This window comes from Symphalangus syndactylus, chromosome 10, assembly GCF_028878055.3.
Source record: "Symphalangus syndactylus isolate Jambi chromosome 10, NHGRI_mSymSyn1-v2.1_pri, whole genome shotgun sequence".
In the NCBI taxonomy this organism is placed as follows: Eukaryota; Metazoa; Chordata; class Mammalia; order Primates; family Hylobatidae; genus Symphalangus; species Symphalangus syndactylus.
The window spans coordinates 51100407-51125509 of NC_072432.2; the positions used below are offsets into that span (position 1 = coordinate 51100407).

Sequence of the window (25103 nt, forward strand, 5' to 3'; positions counted from 1 at the left end):
GGATGAGATGGATTTATTTATTTCAAGGACAGGCTGAACATGTGTACACTTTCCCCAAATCAGTGCAATCTTGTTATCTTGAACACAGCATTAGAATGCTGATTTAATCATTTAAATTAACATCCACATTTTAAAAAAAAATGAGTTAACAGACTCAGCGATTGCTAGATTTAAAAGAAAATATGTAGCCAATCCAACAAGTTTGACTTCATGTAGAGAAAACTGAAAATTTCAAACATTTTCTTGCACCAGTGTGTTCTTAAGTTGCAAAATTGAAAAAGACCAAACTTATTCATTGAAAAGTAGATTATAAAATTAAATATCAGCATGTCTTTGAATCATAGATTCTATGCTTACCTGTTGCCACTGCTGTTGACTCTTCCCGTAAATGCCATTGTTTCCAGTCAATGCAAAGTGGCTAGTCTGTTCATCTGAAAGAGAAACAGCAGCCTGTGAACATTAGCCTGTGAGTAAATTCAGGGATACGCATGACCTGTAAGAAGCTTTATTGGAGACAGAATTCCAAGTTCTCATTTGAATTAGAAAATGGTTCTCCAATTCTCAAGTTGCATGAACAAACTAGTATATATCAAAGGCCAATTGCACTTTTAACTGTGAGGCTGCTTTGCAAAGCCATTTCAGCAAGAAAACAATGTGCACAAGTTTACCATAAGGAGGAGGGGGAGGAGAAAAGGAAATACCATTCCCCCGGTGCCTACTTTGTGCCAAGCATTGTGTTAAATATAAATAAGCCCTTTTAAAAATGGCATTTCATTAATACATTACAATAAAGTTGCAAGGCAGATACTAATATCCCATTTTATAGATAAGAAAATGGAGACTCAAACTCAAAAAAAAAAAAAAACCAAGAAATGTAGACTTAGTTTTAAGTAATTTGCCTAAGGTCACAGGTTGTGTCAGCATCCTCACTAGAATTAAAAGGAAGAAAAGGTAAGAGTGTCAAGTATGCAAGAGAAAGGAAATCAACAGGTCATTCTTACATAAGAATGCAACACTTAACAAGAAAAGTGGGTCCCGGTAACAATCAATCTTAAGATTTTACTTCCACTCAATAAAGGTACTTAATCAAAACAACAACAAAAAAAAAAACAAAAAAACAAAAACCCAAATAAAACAACTATTGAGCATTCTTTCAAAACAAGACTGAATTTGGGGGAAAAATTATTATCCAATCTGGGCAGATAGTCTTGGTACTATCTTGGGTAACTCTGGAAACAACCTCTCTTTATGGTTAACACTGTCTACAGCTGTTTCCTTTTCCCTCTCTAGTGAGTATTTATAAATTGACTACACTTATCCTAACTTGCATTAAATAGTTTGTTTTACTTTTCAGACATCCTTAAGGCAAAGAAAGGTATGTTACTAAATTATCTTAGTACAGACTTGAAAAACCATTTGATACAAATAGAAATACACATTAAATTTGTAATCATTTTAACTTGCCTCTGTTTAAGAGGCTGTTACAACTTTGCCTGAGGTTGAAACACTGAATATAGTCCTTCATAGCTCTATTCTTAATCCTGATAAGGTCTTTTATCTCCCTCTCCATGAAATTTAAATTGCTGACTTGCTAACTATAATGTTTCCATACTAGCAGACATAATTTGCCACTCTATCTCCTCTCTCAAAAGATTGCAGCATGGATGTTGCAAATATTCTAAACTCACACTAGCAGAGATCTACTTTTCAGGGTCAAACATGTGTCACTCCTCTGACCAGCAATAGTGGCCCCCTAGGCAAGTTCTCTCAATTCTCTAACTCAATCCCCACTCTTCTCCCTTCCCTTCCCTCACCACTTACTATTGCTCACTTTCTCCTTTTTCTCTTTCTCTGCATCCCTCGCTCTACCCTTGCCTTTGCTGCTCACACTTTTCTCTCTCTTGACTTGCAGGGCTGGCACACAGTAAGTGACCAATAAAACACTACTGTATTCCTGTTGGCATTATTCTTCATAACACCTCTGTAGAGGCATCTGAAGAGTCCCTGATGGCAGTTCCCCACATGACCCTCCCAGTGAAGATGCTCAACCTGCTTGCAACCCAATAGCACCCACCCCTAGGGCTCTTTGGTGGAGAGTGATAACAGGAGAAAAGGAGACAGGTTGGGCTGTTGGGTGGCTATCAATCTGACAGGGGTCCTGAGTTCACTTTGTTCACTGACTGACAGAACCAACAAATGTATCCTGAGCATCTGCTCTAAGCCAGGTACTAAGAATAAAGAGAGTGGGCCGGGTGTGCACCTGTAATCCCATAACTTTGGGAGGCCAGGGTGGGCTGAATGCTTGAGCTCAGGAGTTCAAGACCAGCCTGGGCAACATGACGAGACCCCGTCTCTGCTAAATATAATAATAAACAGCCAGGTGTGGTGGTGCATGCCTGTGGTTCCAGCTACTCTACTCAAGAGGCTGAGGTGGGAGGACTGCTTGAGTAGGGATGCAGGTGGGGGTGGGTGGGGAGTGGGGGTGATTTAGGTTGCCGTGAGCTGAGATTGCACCACTGCCCTCCAGCCTAGGTAACACAGCAAGGCCCTGCCTCAAAAAACATAAAAAATAAATAGAGTGAAGAAAAGACTCTTGCTACCATTAAGTTATATACTACAGAAGGTAAGCAAAGACACATTCAGTAAAATATACAGATGTTAGAAAAACAAAATGGGAGTATAGAGTGCAGAGAGGAATCAAGGTAGGGAATTGCAGTTCTACGTAGGGTGGTCAGAGAACACAACATTTGAGCAAAGACTTAAAGTGAGGAGCAAGCCATGGAGATCTGTAGTGAAAATGGGTCCTTGAGACTGATAACTAGAAGACCGAAAGAGTGAGCAACCCCCCAGGTCTCCCCGCTCAGGAGCACTAAAGATTCTTGGGTAGGTAAATGAGGTTCAAAGTGAGACAGACCACAGCTCCTGAGGAATCGAGCCGCTGGACACACCCAGGGACCTATCTGTACAACTAAAACCCTTAACTTTGCTAGGAGGCTTGATCTTTCCCCACAGAGGGAGAGAGGGGCAGGAAGACTGCATCATTAGATTACTGACTGATATCTCAGTTGTGTCTCACAAAAAAGACCAAAGTCAGCCTAAGCAAGGCTGTTGAGGGTGATGTGTGATTTCCACAGCTGTATGAAGAGCCCAGATATACGCTACGATATGTTATGAATGTTAGGTTATGTTAGGTTCAAATGGTGGCCTATTATAGTCAGGAAATTATTATTCTAAACCACCACTAAGAAAGGAATTTGATGTATGCTTCAATTTAGGAATTCTCCTTTAAGGAATCATTTCTTAAAATACAGTCACGTGTACAAGAAGGTATGTGCAATAAAATATTGTTTGTAAGAGTAAGAAAACTGATAACCTAATACATATCATTAAAAAATAGCTAATTATGATACATCATAATGAGATGCCTTAAAACATCAAAAAAAAACCACATAGGTTAATCTAAGCAAGATCTAAATAAAATGTACAATGTGAGCCAATTTTTTGTTTGTTTAATGCTTTAAGTTTATGCACACACACAAAGTTTGGAAGAGCATATACCAAACTGTTAATAGTAGCTTTCTGGAAAGGGAAGAGATTTGGTGAAGAGGCCAGAGCAGGAGATTTAAAAGGGTATTTTCACCTTTTATTGTTATGCTGTCAATCTTTCAATATAATCCTCCACGGGCCAAGCATGGTAGCTCATGCCTGTAATCCCAACACTTTGGGAGGCCGAGGTAGAAGGACTGCTTAAGTTCAAGATCAGCCCTGGCAACACAGTGACACCTTGTCTCTACAAAAAATAGAAAAATTAGCTGGGCATGGTGACACATGCCTGTAGTCCTAGCTACTGAGGAGGCTGAGGCAGGAGGATTGGTTGAGCCCAGGAAGGAGGAAGCTGCAGTGAACTGTGATCTGTGCCACTGCACTGCAGCCTGGGTAACAGAGACCGTCTTAAAAAAAAAAAACTGGGAAAGGCTGGGCAAGGTGGCACATGTCTGTGGTCCCAGCTACTCAAAAGGCTGAGGTGAGAGGGTAGCTTGAACCCAGGAGGTGGAGGCTACAGTGAGCTGTGATCACACCACTGCACTTCAGCCTGTGTGAAAGAACAAGGCCCTGCCTCAAAAAAAAAAAAGGAAAAGAAAATAAGGAAGATACTAACTTGGCTCTATTTAAAAACATAGTGCTGTAAAGCAGAAAGAAGCTAGGCTCAAGTGAGCTGCATGATCACCTCGGACAAGTTAAGCTCTATCAGCCTCTGTGCCCCTATGTGTAAAACAGAGAACTTCCTACCTTTCAGAGTAACTAAGAAGCATATATTATATCACCTAGCTAAAATACCTAGCACACTGACACATGGTAGCAGCTATATCCACATTAAATTTTATGTGAATGATGCAAACTTTCATTCTGGAATGTTCCATGGCAGGAATGTACATTACTAAGTGACCCTTCTATAGTCCTCCCTCTCTTGCTTACCAAATTTATTCAGAAATTAAAATGTCATGTGTATCAAACTGCTTTTCTTTCTCAAACAATTCACAATTCAACAGTGTGTATACACATATATGAGTATATACACATATATGTAAGTTTTATGGACACTCACACCACATACATAGAAAAAAAGGGAGAAGATGAATATAAAAAGTGACTCAAGATGTTTTCAAATATTCTGTTCACTTAGGTCATTAAGTGCTTCCAAACCTAGTACACTCTGGGGAATCTACTCTCAAGAGTCTTTATGACATGCTGGTAAAAGATCTGCTTTGCAACTAGCTATAACACCTCGAGGCTGGGCGCCGTGGCTCACACCTGTAATCCCAGCACTTTGGGAGGCTGAGGAGGGCGAATCACAAGGTCAGGAAATCAAGACCATCCTGGTTAACACGGTGAAACCCCATCTCTACTAAAAATACAAAAAAAATTAGCTGAGCGTGGTGACAGGTGCCTGTAGTCCCAGCTACTCGGGAGCCTGAGGCAGGAGAATGGCGTGAACCTGGGAGATAGAGCTTGCAGTGAGCTGAGATCGCACCACTGCACTCCATCCTGGGCAACAGAGCAAGACTCTGTCCAAAAACAAAAAAAACAAAAAAACAACCTCAAGAAAATTATTCTTCTCTAAGGCCTCAGCTTTCTCCTCAGTAATACAGGGCTTCATGGGATTGTTGTCAGGGACATAAAATAATGTTTGTAAAAGTTTTAGCACAATGACTGTCTTATGGTAAACATTCAATAAATGGTAGTAGTTGTTCTAGTTATTTTTTTGGCTGGCCAAACCATGTGCTGGGGCAATTCCACACACTAGGGAAGCCTTTTTTTTTTTTTTTTTTTAACAGGGTCTTGCTCTGTCACCCAGGCTGGAGTGCAGTGGCACAGTCATGGCTCACTGCAACCTCCACCTTCTGGGCTCAAGTAAACCTCCCACCTCAGCCTTCAGAGTAACTGGAACTACAGATGTGTGCCACCATCCTGGCTATTTTATTATTTTAGGTAGAGTTTCGCTCTTGTTGCCCAGGCTGGAGTGCAATAGCAGGATCTTGGCTCACCACAACCTCCGCTTCAGGGTTCAAGCGATTCTCCTGCCTCAGCCTCCCGAGTAGCTGGGATTACAGGCATGCACCACCACGCCCGGCTAATTTTTTCGTATTTTCAGTAGAGACGGGGTTTCTCCATGTTGGTCAGGCTGGTCTCAAACTCCCGAACTCAGGTAATCTGCCCACCTCAGCCTCCCAAAGTGCTGGGATTACAGGCATGAGCCACTGCACCCGGCTAATTTTTGTATTTTTTGTAGAGACAGGAGTTTGCCATGTTGCCCAGGCTGGTCCTGAAAATGCTGGTATTACAGGTGTGAGCGACTGAGCCCAGCCTGGGAACCTTTCAACTGGACAAACAGAGCAAGCAGCTCCCCAGTCCCAGGACCACAATCTAGTTTCCAAAGGAGAATATCAGAAAAATTACTCTGCTCAGAGACCAGAGGCCTGTAGGCTAGAGTTAGTCCCTTGTCATCTATACTTCTCCTTTACCCAGGAATAACAGTCTCTCGGTAACAGGCAATGTGCTAGTGATAAGTCATGGGTCATACATTCTGTTTTAGTCTGATTCTCTAACTCTACCCCAGTAGAGAGTTCTACTCCTGGGAGAGATCATAATCTCCCAGGACCCCAAACTGACCTGATTATCTACAGTTCCTCTAGGCTTTCCAATACACATGGACCTCACAAGCTCAGAAATCCATAAAGGAATACAATTTCCCCAACTATCTCTTCTACACTTTGAAGTTTTGTTCAATGGGGTTCTGGTGCTATGCTACACTCAAGTACACATCCCACATATTGTTGGCTCCCTCTGATCATTAGGCGCTCAGGTCAATGACACATTCTCAGAGAGGCCTTCACTGACTTCTCAAAGCTAATGTGACAATGCTGTCCCTCAAGGACTCTCTCCAGCCAACCCACAACTCTCTACTGCATTATGCCTATTATATGGGTTAGGAATGTGTTTAGCTGCAAGTAACAACTGCTTAAATTAATAGAAGTTGATGTTTCTCCTACAGCAAGTCTAGAAGAGGGTGGCTACTTGGCATGCTGTTAGCTATGCAATGAGGGCATCAGGAACTCTGACTTTTTCTGCTTTGCCTATTTAGCATGTTGTCTTCATGCTTGTCATGGTCCATCTTATGAATGAGATATTTCATTCACATTCAAGGCATGAAGAGGAGAAGAGGAAGGTGTGGCTTTTACTGACATATTTGTCTATTTTTGCCAAAAATCTTGACCATCAAAAAACCAGAACTAGGTCACCCGGGTTCTTCTAGCTTTAAAGGAAGCAGGTAAATCAAGACACAAACTGTCATCACTGGCTGAGAACAAACATGATCTACCACCTAAGACTGGACAAATGTAGTCTCTTAGCAATTAAAGTTCTTTTAGTGACAACAAGAACAAACAGGAATGGCTACTGAGTAGGAAAACAGCAGTGCTGGCCACACTTCTATTTTTTCATAGTACTTACTACTATCTGGAGTTAACTTATGCTAAATAGTTTACTGCTTATCTGTGACTCATTGCTTATCTGGACAGATGAGTCACCTGATTCCGTGTAACCATAAAGAAGCTAGGAAACACAGAAAAGCACATGGATATTGGTAGAAAATGTCTCTGCCTCATTCCCAGTGGGCTGGTAAAATATCATATGAGGCACTGTCCTCATTTCAGAATTTGGACCCTTACAAAAGTTTCTTGGAACAAACTCAAAGTTTGCAATTTATTCAAAGTAAACTACTTCATCTTATGAGACAATATTTACCATAAAAAAGAAAAAAGGACTGAGAACACAATCTCTTCTTTCAGGAGTAATAATAGCAAACATTTATGTAGCACTTACTATGCTCTGTTCCAAGAACTTGCCAAATCTTAGTACCTTTAATCTGTTCAACTACTCAATAAAGGAGACACTGCTATATTGCTCACTCCATTTTATAAGGAAAAAAAAAAAACGGAGGATTGGAAAGGTGTTAGGAGACAATTTCTCCAAGGGTCTGTGGTATTTGTGTGTATTTTTTACAAGCAGAGGCATCAATTGTCTTTGTTTTGTTTCAGATTATCTTTTTCGAGACACGGTCTTGCTCTGTTGCCCAGCCTAGAGTACAGTGGCAGGATCTCACCTCACCACAGCCTAGGTCAAGGCTCAAGCAATCTTCCCGCCTCAGTCTCCTGAGTAGCTGGGACCACAGACATGCAACACCATGCCTGGCTATTTTTATTTTATTTATTTATTTATGAGACAGAGTCTTGCCCTGTTGCCCATGCTGGAATGCAATGGCACAATCTTGGCTCAACCGCAACCTCAACCCCCAAGCAATTCTCCTGCCTCAGCCTCCCAAGTAGCTAGGATTACAGGCATGTGCTACCATGCCGGGCTAATTTTTGTATTTTTAGTAGAGATGGGGTTTCACCATGTTGGCCAGGCTGGTCTCAAACTCCTGACTTCCAAGTGATCCAACTGCCTTGGGCTCCCAAAGTGCTGGGATTACAGACATGACCCACCGCGGCTGGTCCGCCTGGCTATTTATTTTTTTATTTTTTATTTTTTTTATTCTTATTTTTTTTTGAGACAGAGTCTTGCTCTGTTGCCCAGGCTGGAGTGCAGTGGCGCAATCTCGGCTCACTGCAAGCTCCGCCTCCCGGGTTCACGCCATTCTCCCGCCTCAGCCTCTCCGAGCAGCTGGGACTACAGGTGCCCGCCACCACGCCCGGCTAATTTTTTTGTATTTTTAGTAGAGATGGGGTTTCACCATGGTCTCGATCTCCTGACCTCGTGATCCACCCGCCTCGGCCTCCCAAAGTGCTGGGATTACAAGCGTGAGCCACCGTGCCCAGCTGGCTATTTTTTTTTTTTAATTTTTGTGGAGACGAGATCTCACTATGTTGCTCAGGCTGGTCTCAAACTCATGAGCTCATGCAATCCTCCCACATCAGCCTACCAAAGTGCTGCGATTATAGGCATGAGCCACTGCACCCGGCTATTTCAAATTATCTTTAAAGATGTTTATATGGTGAACAGCCTTGGAAAATTAGGGATAGTCTCCTAGCACTAAGAGCAGCATGTTTACTATGCAGTATAATCAAGATAAAACTCTCCCTTCACAGGTTTTGTTTTGAAACCGAGTCACGTTCTGTCACCCAGGCTAGAGTGCAGTGGTACAATCTCGATCTCTGCTCACTGCAACCTCCACCTCCAGGGTTCAAGTGATTCTCCTCCCTCAGCCTCCCGAGTAGCTGGGATTACAGGTGTCCACCACAATACCCGGCTAATTTTTGTATTTTTAGTAGAGACAGGGTTTCACCATGTTGGCTAAGCTGGTCTCAAACTCCTGACCTCAAGTGTTCCACTCACCTTAGCCTCCCAAAGTGCTGGGATTAGAGGCATAAGCCACCATGCCCAGCCCCTCCCTTCACAGGTTCTAATGATTAGGGGGAAAAAAAAGATAAAATCTCCCTGTGAAGAGCAGACATGCTTACTGACAATTATAAAAGATTAGGAAGGCCAGGCACAGTGGCTCACATCTGTAATCTCAGCACTTTGGGAGCCTGAGGCGGGTAGATTATCTGAGGTCAGGAGTTCAAGACTAGCCTGGCCAATATGGGTGAAACCCCATCTCTACTAAAAATACAAAAATTAGCTGGTCATGGTGGCACATGCCTGTGATCCCAGCTATTCGAGTGGCTGAGGCAGAACTGCTTGAACCTGGGAGGCAAAGGTTGCAGTGAGACAAGATTGTACCACTGCACTCCAGCCTGGGCAACAGAGTGAGACTCTGTCTCATAAAAACTCAGGATTCCCTTCCTGTTAATACAACCCACTGTTTTTGCATGTGTCACTTGGCTCTCTTCCTCTCTTCACATAACCTTTGGAAAATTGGGGCTTAGGAAACCAGTGTAAGAAAATGTTGATATTCTGGCTACAGCTATCGTGATGAGTGATAAAGTCATTCCTCTTTAACCCAGGGGTCCGTGAAACTGTGGCAGGTTAGTTAGCTTGAGAGTAGGGTAAAATCTCAGACTTCACAGGTGTTGTTGCTGTTGTTTAAAGAAGGGGTCTCACTTTGTTGCCCAGGCTAGTCTCAGATTTCCTGGGCTCAAACGATCCTTTAGCCTCTGCCTCCCAAAGTGCTAGAATTACAGGCGTAAGCAGCAGTGCACGGTCAGCCTTCATAGTTCTTGAAAAAGGTAATTTGCCTAAGGTCCGACAGCTAGTAGGTAGCATATCCAAGATTCAAACCCAAGCTGTCTGACTCAGAAACCTTTTTAAACTCTCTGCTATACCACAGTGGTTCTCAAAGTGTTGTTCCAGAAATAACAGCATCAATATCAGCCGCAAACATGTTACACATGCAAATTCTTGGGCATTACCCTAGACCTGCTGGATCAGAAACTCGGGGGATGGGTAAGAGGAGCACATCTGTGTTTTCACAAGCCTTTCAGGAGTACATTATAAGTCTGAGAACTACTGCCAGACTGCACATATTCACTGTATCTATAAGACCGAAGGAAATGGTATGAGTATGTCCTGACTTACACAGGGATATGCTCTTAAAAATTTATGAACTGAGCTTTCACAAGTTGAATAATAGTTTTCAAGCACTAAGGCAGCTAGTCTGTAAGGCCCTGTATTTAATTTTTAGAAAGGTAAGGATTCTTATCTAGTGCAAAGAAATACCATGTGTCTGTTAAATAGGTTTGCATAATTTTTTCCTTTGGAGGCATAAATGTTCAAAATCCTAAATGAAAATACTTGTTTTTATTCCCATAATGATCAGAAAGAATTACTTACCCAAGGAGAAACACTATTTATATTTTAGAGTCAAGCTGTAATTCTTGAAAAACAGGAAACCACACATCAACATAGCCAACACAGTGTACCATAGTAGAAAGGGCACCAGGCTTTGAGTCACAGAGTCAAGTCACTTAACTTCTTCAACTCAATTTCCTGATTTTAAAATGGAAAATGAATTCCAATTTCAGCGTCACAATTAGGCTTAAATGATTATGCCATGTGAAAGCTGTTGGTAAACAGTGAAGTGCCAATATAAGTTCCATCTGCACAGGCCCTTTCTCTTTCTTGATCATGTTACCATCACAATTTCTCCAATGCTTAGGATACCGTCTGGCTCACAGAAGCTACTCAATACTTACGCGGTATTAGGAATGAATATGAGATACTGATTAATGATGTAAGTGATTCCTTCAGGCAGTATTTGTCACAATAATCTCAGTCTTTTAATAGGAAAAAGTTACTCTAGCAAGAAATCCTTAGTCATGTTTAAAATGGGCCAGATAATTTAAGAAAAGCAGCTGATTTTCTTCCCTTTGGGAATACTACTGAAGTTTTGTCCTAAGGCATACAACAGAAACTCCTATTAGCAACCCTGATGACCTTGGGGTCTCATGGTGTCAAGTCTATAACAATCTGTTGTTCAGATATAAACAATCATGAATAATGGATGTGTACCTACAAAGAGCCACATATTTCCGATTTATTTCCATGCTGTGGTAGAATTTTAATAAATGGATTACAGAGTTTATGTAATCTATTTTAAAATCTAAGATCCAAATCAACACTATTAAATAGGCTTCTACTGTGTCTTAAAAAGAGACTACTAGAAAGCAACTGCCAATTAAACATCACTTGAGAAACCATTGTTGAATTTATTATTTGAGGAAAATATCACTTATGAAACTGTATATTTATGGTAAATACAGTTCCTTTTTAACTTTTCCTTTTTTTTTTTTTTTTTTTGAGACGGAGTCTTGCTCTGTGGCCCAGGCTGGAGTGCAGCAGTGCAATCTCGGCTCACTGCAACCTCCGCCTCCCGGGTTCAAGCGACTTTCCTGCCTTAGCCTCCCGAGGAGGTGGAATTACAGGAGCACACCATCATGCCCAGCTACTTTTTGTATTTTCAGTAGAGACCGGGTTTCGCCATGTTGGTCAGGCTGGTCCCAAACCCCTGACCTCAAGTGATCCGCCCACCTCAGCCTCCCAAAGTGCTGGGATTACAGGCGTGAGCCACCACACCTGGCCCCAATGAGGTTCCTTAATTTGCACTCTCTCCAACATACTTTCTCAATCTCCCAAAAAATTAGTTAATGGTCTAGAGCCTTGAAATAAAGGAACTTTGGGCCCACAAATCACAGAGTTGAACATAGAACTCCTTCCATCAGCTTTTCAAAAAATACTGAAAACAAGTTTACCCTTTCTAAGCTCAATTTTTTCACCCCTCTTTTCAACTTTCAAGGCAATATGAAACTTCAACTAAACAATCACCTGGCTAAAGTGACTTGTAGGCCAGGCATGGTGGCTTCCACCTGTAATCTCAGCACTTGGGGAGGCAAAAGTGGGAGGATTGATTGAGCCAGGAGTTCAAGACCCACCTGGGTAACATAGGGAGGACCCCACCCACCCCAACCCATCTCTACCAAAAGATTTTTTAAATTAGCCGGGCATGGTGGCATATGCTTGTAATCCCAGCTATTTGGGAGGCTGAGGAGGGAGGATCCCATGAGCCCAGGAGTTGGAGGTTGCAGTGAGCTATGATTGTGCCACTGCACTCCAGCCTAAGTGACAGAGTGAGAACCTGTCTCAAAAATAAATGAAGTGACTTGTAGAGGTGCCTGATAAATATATATGTATTTTAATTGAATAGTCTTTTCTAACTTTAATCCAAAACCTAATTAAGCAAGTATCTCAGTCAATTAAAAAAGTAACTTTCACCTCAACCAGCTCTGCGAAATTCAGTTAAACCGGAGAGGAAACAGAAGAGACAGCTAGTTTTGATATAGTCTTATTACCCTATAGTAGATTAGTGATTCTGGTGGCAAAAAATGCACGCCTGTTATGCATGTAGGAGAAAGCAATGTTTAAAATGGCCTGGACTTTTGTCATAAATTTTCAATCTCTAAATGATCTTTGTATTCTAATTTAACACACTGTGATTCTTCAAAATTACAGTCTTGCAAAGTTGAAGAGTTAAGCAAATGCCAAAGACACAAATTCAATTGTTAGTGAATGAATAAGGCAGATTAATATTTAACAGTTTTCTTGCAGGTGAAAAGCAAAGAATTCACAGCAACATACCTGCAAGTCCCACATCTCCAGCCTCAACATCCTTGTAAGTTATATTTGAAAAAAGAAAAGTCTCCAATATCTAAACTCATTTTCCCCAAAAGTCCCACTCTTCAATCTCTATTTGTCTCAAAGTGACCAAATCTATCCCAAATTATTTCCTCGGTTCTTTCTCTCCATAAAAATGGCTTAATTCAAATGAGTTTCTCTAGTTTTACGTACTACTTAATGTATTTTCTTGCTTTCTCTCCTCTCCCCTTGAATCATTTTCCTTTAGTTCTCACCACTGCTTTTCTGCATATTTATCTTCAAATATTCAAGTACAGTACTTTCCAACATCCACAAGAGACAACACCTTGATATTAAAGCAGGCAAACCATCCAGAATTTTCCAATCTCCTGTGAATCTACTTCCAGAATATCCACTCAAGGAATCCTTCCCACTAAAGATGAAAGGCGAGCTAAGGAAATACATTAGACAGAGGAAGTAAACACTGAAACAGGGCCATGCCTAGGTATTCTTTGGCCCCAAAGAAAAAAAACTAGACTCTTGTGTCCAAAGGTCTTTTTCGTGACTTTTATCCCCACCCAGAGGCCGACACCACGCAGGTCTGAGAGATGTATCCCACGGCCACCTACCTTCTACACACACCGCATGACCTTGCTCTGAAATAATCTTGCACAAGCAAAATTTTCCACGCCTCTCAGACTCCTGCCTAATGTTTCTGTGCTTCAGTTTCTGAGCTCTTCTCACTTTGCAACTGTCCCAGGGAACACTGGGTCTTCGCCTTAATTTACAGGTTTGCATTGAAGGTTTTAAATCAGTCTGATTTCCCCGTGGTAAGTCACACCCCACAACGTGCACCAAGGCGCGGGGGGGGGGGGGCGTTTAAAATTATCTTCAGCTCCACCCTTAAATAAAACAAATTACTTGGCTGCAAGGCCTTTCCCCCAACCGAGACTGGTTCTAAGGGAGAGTGAGACACATCTCCACCTCCAAAGCCAAGTGCCTTCCCGAGATGATCTGCATAACAATATGCGGGTGCTGGTGGTGGAGAAGCTCCGGGAAGAGAAAACTAGCAGGACGGTATCGAACCGCCCGCAGGCCCGTCGCAGCTCCATTAATGTAACTACCATTACACTAAGGTAACGTGTGATTCACACACTCCACCTTCTCTCCCCTCTCATTCCCTGGCTCCGGCGCTGGCACCGTCGGAGGGTGGGGTTGCGACGGCCACAGAGGATAGGACACCCGAGGGGAAAAAAGCATTATCAAGAGAAATTAACCAGTCCAATACTGCAGACGCCTATCCCTCTGTCCCAGAAGTTAAGTCTCAGAAGGTGGCTCCAACTCCTCCCCGGAGGCTACGGACCACCGACACACGCCTCCCTCCTGCTCTCAGTGAGACGCAACGGCAAGCCCTCATCTCTCTCCACCACAGGCACAGGGAAGGGTCCCTGGGTGCAGAAGAGAAGAACCCCACTTTTCCCCGCCCCCTCCCCCCGAGAAACTTCTGGGACTCATTACGCAACTCAAGTAGCAGGTCCCAACAACGGGACAGCTCTCCGCAAAACGCGGGGTGCACAGGCAAACGTCTGACTTGGGGGCTGGGGCTGAGGGAGGAGCATGGGTCTCTTCCCATGTCCCCGTCCCCTGTTTTTCTACGCGCTACCTGCCGCGGGATCGCAAGTAGGGCGGTGAGAGCTCTGAGCCCTAGTCCGTTCTCCCCGAAGGCTCCCACCGGAAAAGTGGGAACGCCAGCGACTTGAGTCAGCGTGCTGGGAAGCCGGCCGAGAGGCGGGGAGAGAGCCTCGGCTTCCGAGAAGTCCGAGGCGGCGGGGTCGGGGGCCAGGCGGATCGACCCCCAGCCCTGGGTGGCGCAAGGCTGCGCTCACCTTCCAGACCCTTCCGTCCTCTAGTCCCGGGTCGGGCGCCCTCGTCACCTCCGCCCTCCCCTGACCTGTTGCGGTGGGAAGGGGCGCAAGTGCGGACGACGCACGGGAGCGCGTCCTCCCGGGGCTCGGCTGCGGAACCGCGGAGGCAAAGGTGCAGCTGCGGCCGCAACGCGCGCAGGCGGCGGCCGAGTGCGCAGGGGCCGCGCGCGCCCGTCGCTCGCTAGCTGGCTGGCAAGCTCAGCGCGCCGGCCGCCCGGGACGCCCTGAGGCCACGCCCTCCACGCGAGGCCCCGCCCCCACCCCCACCTCCCGAGCCGCGGTACCGGGTTCCGCCCCGGCCCGCGCCCTCTAGCTGGCGCCACCCAAGCGGCAAGGGACGTCGCCGCCCTCCCGGGATTGGTGGGAGGATCGCGGCGGAGCGGCAGCTCAGGACGGAATACGGCAATGACCGCCCCGGTCGCGAGGGTGACCCTGCCCCGGGCTGCTGTGGGGGCGCAAGAACCCTTTCACTTTACGGCGAGATTAAGCTCAGGGTCAAGTTCTGAGCAAAAAGTGTCAAGGAGCCTTTTTGTAACCTCCTATACTATTGAAACAGATTCTGTGCCCTTTAAAGGAGATAATAACTAACATCTGGGGAGCGCTTTACAATTTAGAAAAGGCCTTTCACACACAGGCCTGTTTCATCTTCACAACAATCTTATAAAACAGATATATTGTTCCCATTTCCCAAATAATGAAACCGAAGCGCTGAAAAGTAAGTATTGTGCTCAATGTCACAGGCTACTAAGTGGCATGGGAAACCAGGTCTCCTGAATCTAGCCTCCGGGTTTCTGCTCTCCGCCAGCCCAACCTCAGAAAATTCTAATAGGTGCAGGGGGCTTTGGCAAATAGACCCGTGGGAAGAAGGGGAAACTTATGTCTAGTTAAGTCGCTGCCCGATTCCTGCTGTAAACATACCAAGGAAAGCAACAGCCTGTCTTCATTGTGTTGTTGCACCTTCCTTCCTGAAAGAGACGCAGAAAGATTACATCAAATGGCCCAGATGAGATTTCGCCGCCAATATTTTATGGTTTAAAATGGGTGAAATTATTTGGATGAAGAAAAGCGCCTTACTTAAATTTAATATAATGTGTAATGTAAATTGGTATAATGTGTGAAAATAAGCCCCTCCCTGCCTTCTCTGTTCTTTCCTCTTTTTAATTTTGTCTCTACTGCTCTGCTCAACTCTTTTATTGTCCACGTAATTGAAAACCTAATTGATGGATATTTGCATTTCCAAATTAAACCTTTGGCTACTTGACTTAATTTCCCATGGATTGTTTTCCAAAATATAACTCTTCACCCTACTCCATATTCTCCCATCGGGAGATTGGTTTACCTAGACAGCTAAAATAATTAAGGTGTCCCTGATGAAACCTAGTGGTGTATCTATCTAAGATGAAAGTTTTGGTCATCCCTGAGCAGGATGGGACAGGAGTCACCTCTTACAAAGTGTTCGTACACCTTTTAAAGGTTTCTAACAGACTGATCTCTATTCTAATCAATAACAAATATTTTAACGTTTTTGCTATATAATGAATACATTTCATTGTGAAATATATATTAGCATGGTAAATTTTATAATCTGAAAACTTTTACCACTTCTATCTAAAATGTTTTCCTTTTTTGTGTTCTTTTTGTATCATCCCATAATATCTCCTATAGGGCTCTTCAAACTGTGGTCAACTTAGTAAATGATGTTGACAGTGGAAGTGTGATAATTTTATTTTCCTGCCTTTGGAATTGAAGAATGTAATTTTGCAAAAATTTTGTTGAAGATGATGTAGCTTTGGTTCAGAGAGTAGCTCATTCCATTTGTATCAATATTCTTAAGGCAATGTGTTAGGTGACGAGCCATATTGATGACAAAGACAGAGCTCCTATTTTCATGACATTCCAGTGTGGTGGCAGAAACAAGCAAGTAAATAAATAATTCCAATACACACTTCTGTTGATTTATTTCCTGAATGGTGGCTGGCTATTTAAAAAGACTAAATCAGATTAATTTTCTTATAATGAATAAAAAAGGATGGCCATGCCAGTAAGTTATTATTATTTTTAAAGCTGCCTTTCTCTCTCTTCTGCTGGTCACCTTATATAAATAGTCAATAAGAAGGCTATTTTAAAAAGTGGTTACACTATATCTACTTTAAAAATTTTTTTGTATCTACTTTTTAAATTTCAGACATAAACAAAAGGAGAGTAATTATGTAATGGAGTTGCAGATATTTAACTTTGTTAGCTACACTTTCCTCCATCATCTTCTTTACAGGAATTCTTAAATTACATTTTTAGCACACTCAATGAAATTCCAGCACTTTCTTAATTTTGACAACCTAATCTCATACATTTCAGATTATGTTTCTAATAAGATGAAGCATGTTTCTGACATCAGTGCTTTTTTTTTTTTAACAGAACCCCCCCACCCCCCAAATAAATCTCCCTTTTAAATATGATGATGGAACTTTTTAGCTGCTTCTTCATATGAGGGCTCCTGGGATGTTACCTGACAATTTTCAGCCATGATTTTACTTAAAATTTAAAAACAAATTAGTAAAACCCCTGGGACTCATAGAAGCTCACAGGATGTATTCTCAGAGCACCTAAACAGCCCATGAGGAGGGAAGACAACATTAAGATAGAGGCAGGTGAGGAATGTGCCCAGCATCACAACATGGACAACTGTTTGGACAAACTGAAGTACTTCTAAACTCTGCAGTTGTGCAAGATCCAAGCATTTTAAGCCAGCAGTTTAAATTATGTTCCTCCAAATGACTGCATGTATATCCCAAAGGGCATTAATTTATTCTTCCAAAGTATATAAATAAATTTCTTTATATGAAGTTTCACTCTTGTTCCCCAGGCTGGAGTACAATGGCACAATCTCAGCTCACCGCAACCTCCACCTCCTGGGTTCAAGCGATTCGCTTGCCTCAGCCTCCCGAGTAGCTGGGATTACAGGTATGCGCCACCACGCCCTGCTAATTTTGTATTTTTAGTAGAGTGTTTCTCCATGTTGGTCAGGCTGGTCTGGAACTCTGGACCTCAGGTTATCCGCCCGCCTTGGCATCCCAAAGTGCTGGGATTACAGGCGTGAGCCACCACACCCGGAATAAATAAATCTTTTTTGAGACAGAGTCTCGCTCTGTTGCCCAGGCTGGAGTGCAATGGCGCGATCTCGGCTCCCTGCAAGCTCCGTCCCCCGGGTTCACGCCATTCTCCTGCCTCAGCCTCCTGAATAGCTGGGACTACAGGCGCCTGCCACCACACTCGACCAATTTTTTATATTTTTAGTAGAGATGGAGTTTCACCATGTTAGCCAGGATTGTCTCGATCTCCTGACCTCGTGATACACCCGCCTTGGCCTCCCAAAGTGCTGGGATTACAGGCATGAGCCACCGCTCCTGGTGGAACAAATAAATCTTAACCTGAGCATATACTTATGATTAAAAATAGAATAAAATAAGGCCAGGCACTGTGATCACATTCAGAATCCCAGCACATTGGGAGGATGAGGCAGGAGGATCACTTGAGCCCAGGAGTTCAAGACCAACCTAGGCAACGTAGTGAGTTCCTGTATCTACAGAAAGCAAAAAAATTAGCTAGGCATGGTTGTACACAACTGAGGTCCCAACAACTTCAGGGGCTGAGGTAGGGGGATAACTTGAGCCTTGGAGGTCGAGGATGCATTGAGGTATGAGCATGCCACTGCACTCCAGCCTGGGTGACAGAATGAGACCCCACCTCAAAAAAAAGAAAAAACATTAAACAGCCAACCCAGACTCTGGGGAAAGTGGTGTAGATGAGGAGAGGGAGATGCTGGCACTGAGGAGGGAGGAAAAAGGAGGAAGGATTAGTCTAAGCCAGGTTAAGGGAAGTAGAGGAAGGGCCAGTTCCCAAAAAAGAACACAAACCAAGAGGAGCAAGACTTCAAGGCAAAGATTATGAGGGAGGCAGTGATATGAAATAGTACAGGAAAAGTCAACCAGAAACTGATAGTGAAGGGCACTACATGCCAACCTACAAAGCTTTCCTTTCATCCTAAATGCAGCGAGTAGGAGATTGATTTGATCATGTGGCATTTTAGAAAGATTACTGAGACTGCCACATGAAAGTGGATTGGAGACAGTCAGGCTACAATTGTAATCCCTAAAGTTATGCAAGAAGATGTACAGAAAGCCAGGTATAGATTGTGGGCAGATAGAGAAATTCTTAGTTATCTGTCTCTATCTGGGAAGCAGATATGCAAATGTGAACCTGCTGTAAGAAGAACCAGGTGCACAGTTATTATAATTAAAATAACTATTTTGTGATGAATACTTTGCAGAAAACATGATTCCTAATGACCTGACATCACTTTTTCCTAACAAATATGAGGTTCATATTGTATGTAAATTTTTCCTCATTGCTACACACTACTCCCCAAACCCAGTGGGGCCTGTGAATGCTTTTTAGTCATGTAGTTGTATTGTTAAACTGATTTCACATTTAAAGTAGTAATTTGGGCCGGGCACAGTGGCTCACGCTTGTAATCCCAGCACTTTGGGAGGCCGAGGCGGGCAGATCACGAGGTCAGGAGATCGAGACCACGGTGAAACTCCGTCTCTACTAAAAATACAAAAAATTAGCCGGGCGTGGTGGCGGGCGCCTGTAGTCCCAGCTACTCGGAGAGGCTGAGGCAGGAGAATGGCGTGAACCTGGGAGGCGGAGCTTGCAGTGAGCCGAGATCGCGCCACTGCACTCCAGCCTGGGTGACAGAGCGAGACTCCGTCTCAAAAAAATAAATAAATAAATAAATAAATAAATAAATAAAGTAGTAATTTGCAAAATTCCAGTGCAGCTGGAACAAAACACAATGTGAGCACAATATTTTTTAATCCCCCAAAACAAATGTAGGGATTTAGCTGAGTTTCCACAATTTCCCAGACATTGTACACATATAACTTTATTTAATCTCCTTGAAAATGTGGGTATATTGTCTAGTTCATGAATAAAGAAGTTATAATCTCAGAGAGATATTTCATCTTGATCATGATTATATAACCAATTAAACAGTAGAAGTAGAATTTGAACTCAGCTCTTCCATGGCTGAAGGCCATGTTCTTAACACTATACACAAAATTAGATTAGTATAAGTGTTTCAACTAATGTCTATTAGTGTGAAATTCACATCAGCAGGCTCAAGGGAGCTGGCAATGGGGTTTTCATGCTGACAGTTATATCTGGAGGACTAAATAAGAAGAGGAAAAGGAAACCTGAATGATTATGGGAAAGTCAAATAGTTGAGAAGTGGGAAGGAAAAGAAATAATAGAGAGGGTTAGACTAGAAAAGCTAAGTTACAGTGCCCCGGTGGAGCAGGATTGGAGGTAAGAGCACCCTAAAGACTATGTCACAACTTCAAGAACTCAGCACTCAATACTATGATTCATCGCAACCCACGTCTCTCTTCTAAGTTCCAGACTATCACCCTCATTGGTTTGCAAGAAATTCCACGTGGTTGTCCCACAGGCAAAATAAATGCAAGTATCTAACATGGAACTTACACTACCCAATTCCTGTTATTTGGTTCCCAACTTTTGTTAATGGTGCCATTATAGAATCAGGATTCTGATTCAAGTGTCCATTACTTACCAAGTCATATTTAACTTTCCTCTTAAATCTCTCCCTTCCTTATGAGTTTTCTTCCCTCATTTTGTTTTACTTCTTTATTCTTGTATTAAATAGCTACTAAGTGTCAGGTACTAATTCTGCTCAATTCTGGGGGTATAAAGAAATAAGAGAATAACCTTGTTCTCAGAGAGTTCGTATCTAGAAGGAGAGTGTGGTAGGCAGAAGTCTAAGATGGCTCCCAAGATTCCCAATCCCACATGATTTCATTTCCTCTCCTTGAGTGTGGTTAGGCCTGACTGAACCAGGTGAGCTCTTTTTTGAAAAGAGGATCTAGGAGCCAAAGAAGGAGTAAGTCAGAGAGATCCAAAGCTGCAGCAGCTTCTCTTCTGTTGGCCCTAAAGGAGCAAATTACCATACTGTATAGAGGCCATATAGCAAGGACCCGAAAGCATCCTCTGGGAGCTGAGGGTGGCCTCTGGCCAACAGCTAGTAAAAATAAAATTAAAAAAAAAAAAGGACCACAGTCATAAGAAATGGATTGTGCCAAGGGAACTTGAAAATGAACTTTCCCTAGTCAAGCCTCCAGATGAAGATACATCTGGCTACACCTTGATTTCAGCCTAGTGAGATCCCGAGCAGAGGACCCAGGTAAAATGTGCTGCAAGTCTAACCTACAGAAATCGTCAGGTAATGAATGAGTGTTGTTTTAGACTGCTAAGTTTGTGGTAATTTGTTATGCAGCGTCAGAAAACTCATATGGAAAGACAAAAAATAAATCTATGTCTTGCTCGGTGCTAGGCTAGAGGCACACATGATAGAGCATAAGAGGCTATCAGAGCACAGACAGGGACATCCAACAAACACTAAAGGACTTGGGGAAGGCATCCTGGCAGAGGTAGTAACTAAGATGAATTCTAAAACAAAAGAGGGAGAAGAGAGAAGGAGAGGGAAGGAGGAAGAAAAAAATTTTTTGAAAGAAGAAAAGAAAAGAAGAAGTTGGGGAAAATGTGTGTGATCAAACGGGGACATGAAACTTTGTGGGCAGAGGGAGTTAAATATCCCCAAGTCCCAAAGTCATAGAGTTCACAGTGACCTTTAGAAACTAAAAAGACGTCAATATGTCTGAATTCGGGGACGAATGGTAAAAAATGAGGATGGAGATGTAAAAAGAAAAAAAGAACATTTACCATTTACTGATTGTATATACCACGTGGAAGCCCACAGTGTCAGCTCATCCTGCCTCACCACAACCCCAAGTCAGAGATGGATGGCACAGGTCGTTTGCTCATTTGCCTCAAATCTAGTCTAGTCTAGTCTAGGTGCCCTTCCTCTACTCTGCCTTCAGTCACAGGGTAGATTCTCCCAAACCACCTTTTCAGGGCTTCTTTGCTGGGAAACTGGCTTCTGGGTGGGTTTGGCCAATGGAAGGCACTGGGAGGAGATAGAAGGGCAGGAAGAGAGGCAACTCCTGGGTATTTCTCTTCTTTCTCTGCTCTGGGCAATGGCTCTGGCCCAGTGGCAGCACCTCCCCCATAGCCCCAGCTTCTACAGATCGCAATGAACAGCTCTGCCTCCTGAGCTCCTGTAACACTAAGTTCTCCCTTAGTCCCCACCTTAGGGTGGCAGTTGCTTAATCCCTTAATAGTCTCACCTTCCCCTTTTGGATCTTTCAGTATTAAATTCTCTCCACTGAACTACCGGGCGTGAGTGTTATTTTTGTAACTGGATCCTCACTGAATCACCATGTTTGACAAATAGCTACGAATCAGAAAGACTGAGCAACTTGCCTAACGTCACACAATTGGGATGTTGTGGGGCTGGGGTGTAGATGTTTGTTTGGCTGTGAAGCCCATCTCTTTCCACCCAGCTGTATTGTCTCTCAGAAACTTTCCATCACCATTCTGAGTCAGCTCCTTAGAACTTCACACCATTGCAGCACTCTCAGATGAATCTTCCTTAATTATACCTCTAGTCATGTGATATATGTGGCAATTGCAAAGGGAATTCAGTATCAACTCCTCATTCTAGACTCCAGACTTTCCAGAATTTTTTTTTTTTTTTTTTTTGAGATGAAGTCTCGCTCTTGTTGCCCAGGCTGGAGTGCAGTGGCGTGATCTTGGCATACTGCAACCTCTACGTCCCGGGTTCAAGCAGTTCTCTACCTCAGCCTCCTGAGTAGCTGGAATTACAGGCGCCCACCACCACGCCTGGTATAATTTTTGTGTTTTTAGTAGAGACAGGGTTTCACCATTTTGCATTTTGGCCAGGCTGGTCTTGAACTGCTGACCTCATGATCCACCCGCCTCAGCCTCCCAAAGTGCTGGGATTACAGGCATGAGTCACCACGCCTGGCCCCAGAATATTTCTTAAACCAGTCTTTTTGATTTCATTTTTGCTAGACATTTTGCTCTACTGGAAAGCTGCCCTTGATTTTCACTTGTACGTATTTACTTACTCTGTTTCTGTTCCCTTTAGCTAGAATGCTCTAGTTCCACCTGTAAAAAAAAAAAAAAAAAAAAATGACTGGATCTTGCTATGTGGCCCATGCTGGGTTCAAGCAATTCTCCCACCTCAGCCTCCCAAAAGTGCTGAGGTTACACACATGAGTCACCATGCCCAGCCTCCACCTTTTGATATAGTATCTGTCCTTTGAAGCTTATTTATTCATGTATTCATTCATTCAAAAGCCTGGGCAGGGTACATTCTAGGCCCTTAGGAGAGAAAATAGAACAAGATGATGCCTATCTTCTAGAATGGGGGTGGGAATACTTTTTCTGTAAAGGGCCAGATAGTAAACATTTGAAGTTTTGTGGGCCACGTGGTCTCTGTCACAACTACTCAACTCTGCTATTATAGCACAAAGGCAGCCATAGGCAGTACATAGAGAATGAATATGACTATTCCAATAAAACTTTATTTACAAAAGTGGGTGTTAGGTTGTAGTTTGCCATGGTTTGTTGAGGCCCTCCTCTAAAAACTCACAGCTAAACAGATGGAAAAGCCAGCAGGAAATGATAATGCATAAAACATATCAAAGAAATATGGAGGATTGTACGGCAGGCACATGTGACAACAATAACATAAACATACCCTGAGAATGACCCGGTATGGCAGATGCACCTGACAGCAATAACGTAAGTATACCAGAGAATGACCCTGTATGGCAGACTCACCTGACAGCAATAACGTAAGCATACCCTGAGAATGACCCTATCGTCTAAGAAGAATGTGTGTTTGGAGTTCCGAGCTAAGGAATCCAGGAGTGGCCAACCCGGAGATTCATTCCTTATCTATGAGGTCCGTAACCCGCAGCCTATTCCCTGGAATGCAGGCTGTTCAGGGGATGGAGGCCCTCTTTTGTTTTAGGTTAAATGAACATTGGAGGTTCATTGGAGGTTGCTAGGGGAAGTGTGTTAAGTGAAAATGCTATCTAAATTGCATGCTTTTTACAATTGGTTGTGGTTCTCCTGTCCAGCCCACCAACACTAGACCACCCTGTATTTAAGTCCCCTCAATAAACCCTGTCTCGTTTGCAGGTTCCAAGTCTCTTCTTCGGCCTCTCAAACGTGGTGCCATCCCTAATGAAGTCAACAGGGGTCCAGCATGACAGGATGGAAGTACAAGTGTCAGCACCTATGTGAGTCCCAAGAGGGGAAATTAGAAACAAAAAGGAAGAAGAGGACATAGGCCAGGCACGGTGGCTCACGCCTGTAATCCCAACACTTTGGGAGGCCAAGGTGGGCGGAACACCTGAGGTCAGGAGTTCAAGACCAGCCTGGTCAACGTGGCAAAAGCCTGTCTCTACTAAAAAATACAAAAAATTAGCCAGGTGTGGTGGTGGGAGCCTGTAATCCCAGCTACTCGGGAGGCTGAGGCAGGAGAATTGCTTCAATCTGGGAGGCAGAGGTTGCAGTGAGCTGAGATGGTGCCATTGCACTCCAGCCTGGGCAACAGAGTAAGACTCTGTCTCAGAAAAAAAAAGAAAAAAAAAAGATGATATAGTCAAAGAAATAACATTAAATTTCTTATAATTTAAGATGAATGATTTCAGATTGAAAATGTTTATAAAGGTGCCAAAGAGAAAAGGAAAGACCCACACTAGATACATTATAATGAAATGTCGAAGTAACATACATAAAGAAGAAATTCTGAAATCTTCTAGAAAGAAAGAACATGTTATCTGTGAAGGAACAAGGATCATATTGATATTAGATTTCTCAACAGCACATGTGCTGCAAGAAGACAAAGAAGTAATATTTATTAAGTATTGTGAAACAAACTTAGAGCTTAGAATTTCATATTTAAAATTCTAAATAAATTATCATTCAAATTGATATAGTTTGGGGGCCGGGTGTGGTGGCTCACGCCTATAATCCCAGCACTTTGGGAGACTAAGGCGGGAAGATCACTTGAGCTCAGGAGTTTGAGACCAGCCTGGCAAACAGGGCAAAACCCCATCTCAAAATACAAAAATTAGCTAGATGTGGTGGTGCATGCCCATAATCCCAGCTACTTAGGAGGCTGAGGCACGAGAATTGCTTGAACTTGGGAGGCGGAGGTTGCAGTGAGCCAAGATCGTGCCCTTGCACTCCAGCCTGGGCGACAGAGTGAGACTCAGTCTCACATATATATGTGAGACTGACAAATTGATATAGTTTGGATGTATGTCCCTGCCCCAGTCTCATGTTGAAATGTAATCTGCAATGTTGGAGGTGGGGCCTGGTGGGAGGTGGTTGGATCATGGGGGCAGATTTCCATGAATGGTTTAACACCATCTTCCTGGTTTGTCCTCATGACAGTGAGTTAGTTCTTGAGAGAACTCATCATTTAAAAATTTATGGCACTTCCTCTCTTTCTCTCTTGCTCCTGCTCTGGGCATGTGACGTGCCTGCTCCCCCTTTGCCTACTGCCATAATTCAGAGTTTCCTGAGGCATCC

General features: G+C 43.3%; 1 protein-coding gene and 1 long non-coding RNA gene across 6 annotated transcripts in view; one reads left to right on the plus strand and one right to left on the minus strand.

Moving 5' to 3' along the window:
• The window catches only part of AFF1 (ALF transcription elongation factor 1), a 209231-nt gene extending 194476 nt beyond the window's left edge, over positions 1-14755 (minus strand). For 2 of the 5 annotated variants that reach the window (XM_055297056.2, XM_055297052.2), the window contains exons 1-2: positions 14517-14755; positions 358-431 (exon numbers count right to left, since the gene is read on the minus strand). In XM_055297056.2, the coding sequence (XP_055153031.1) occupies positions 358-395 (38 nt within the window). In that variant the 5' untranslated portion in view covers positions 396-431; positions 14517-14755. Of the gene's footprint in view, positions 1-357; positions 432-13259; positions 13477-14516 lie in introns of those variants that run through there. The other 3 variants (XM_055297054.2, XM_055297053.2, XM_055297057.2) reach the window with 3 other exon arrangements.
• Positions 14756-15039: 284 nt separating this feature from the next.
• On the plus strand, positions 15040-23802 carry LOC134731517 (uncharacterized). The gene is made up of 3 exons (XR_010113837.1): positions 15040-15270; positions 17419-17516; positions 23703-23802. It is a non-coding gene; the product is annotated as an uncharacterized lncRNA (long non-coding RNA).
• The last annotated feature ends 1301 nt before the right edge of the window (positions 23803-25103 follow it).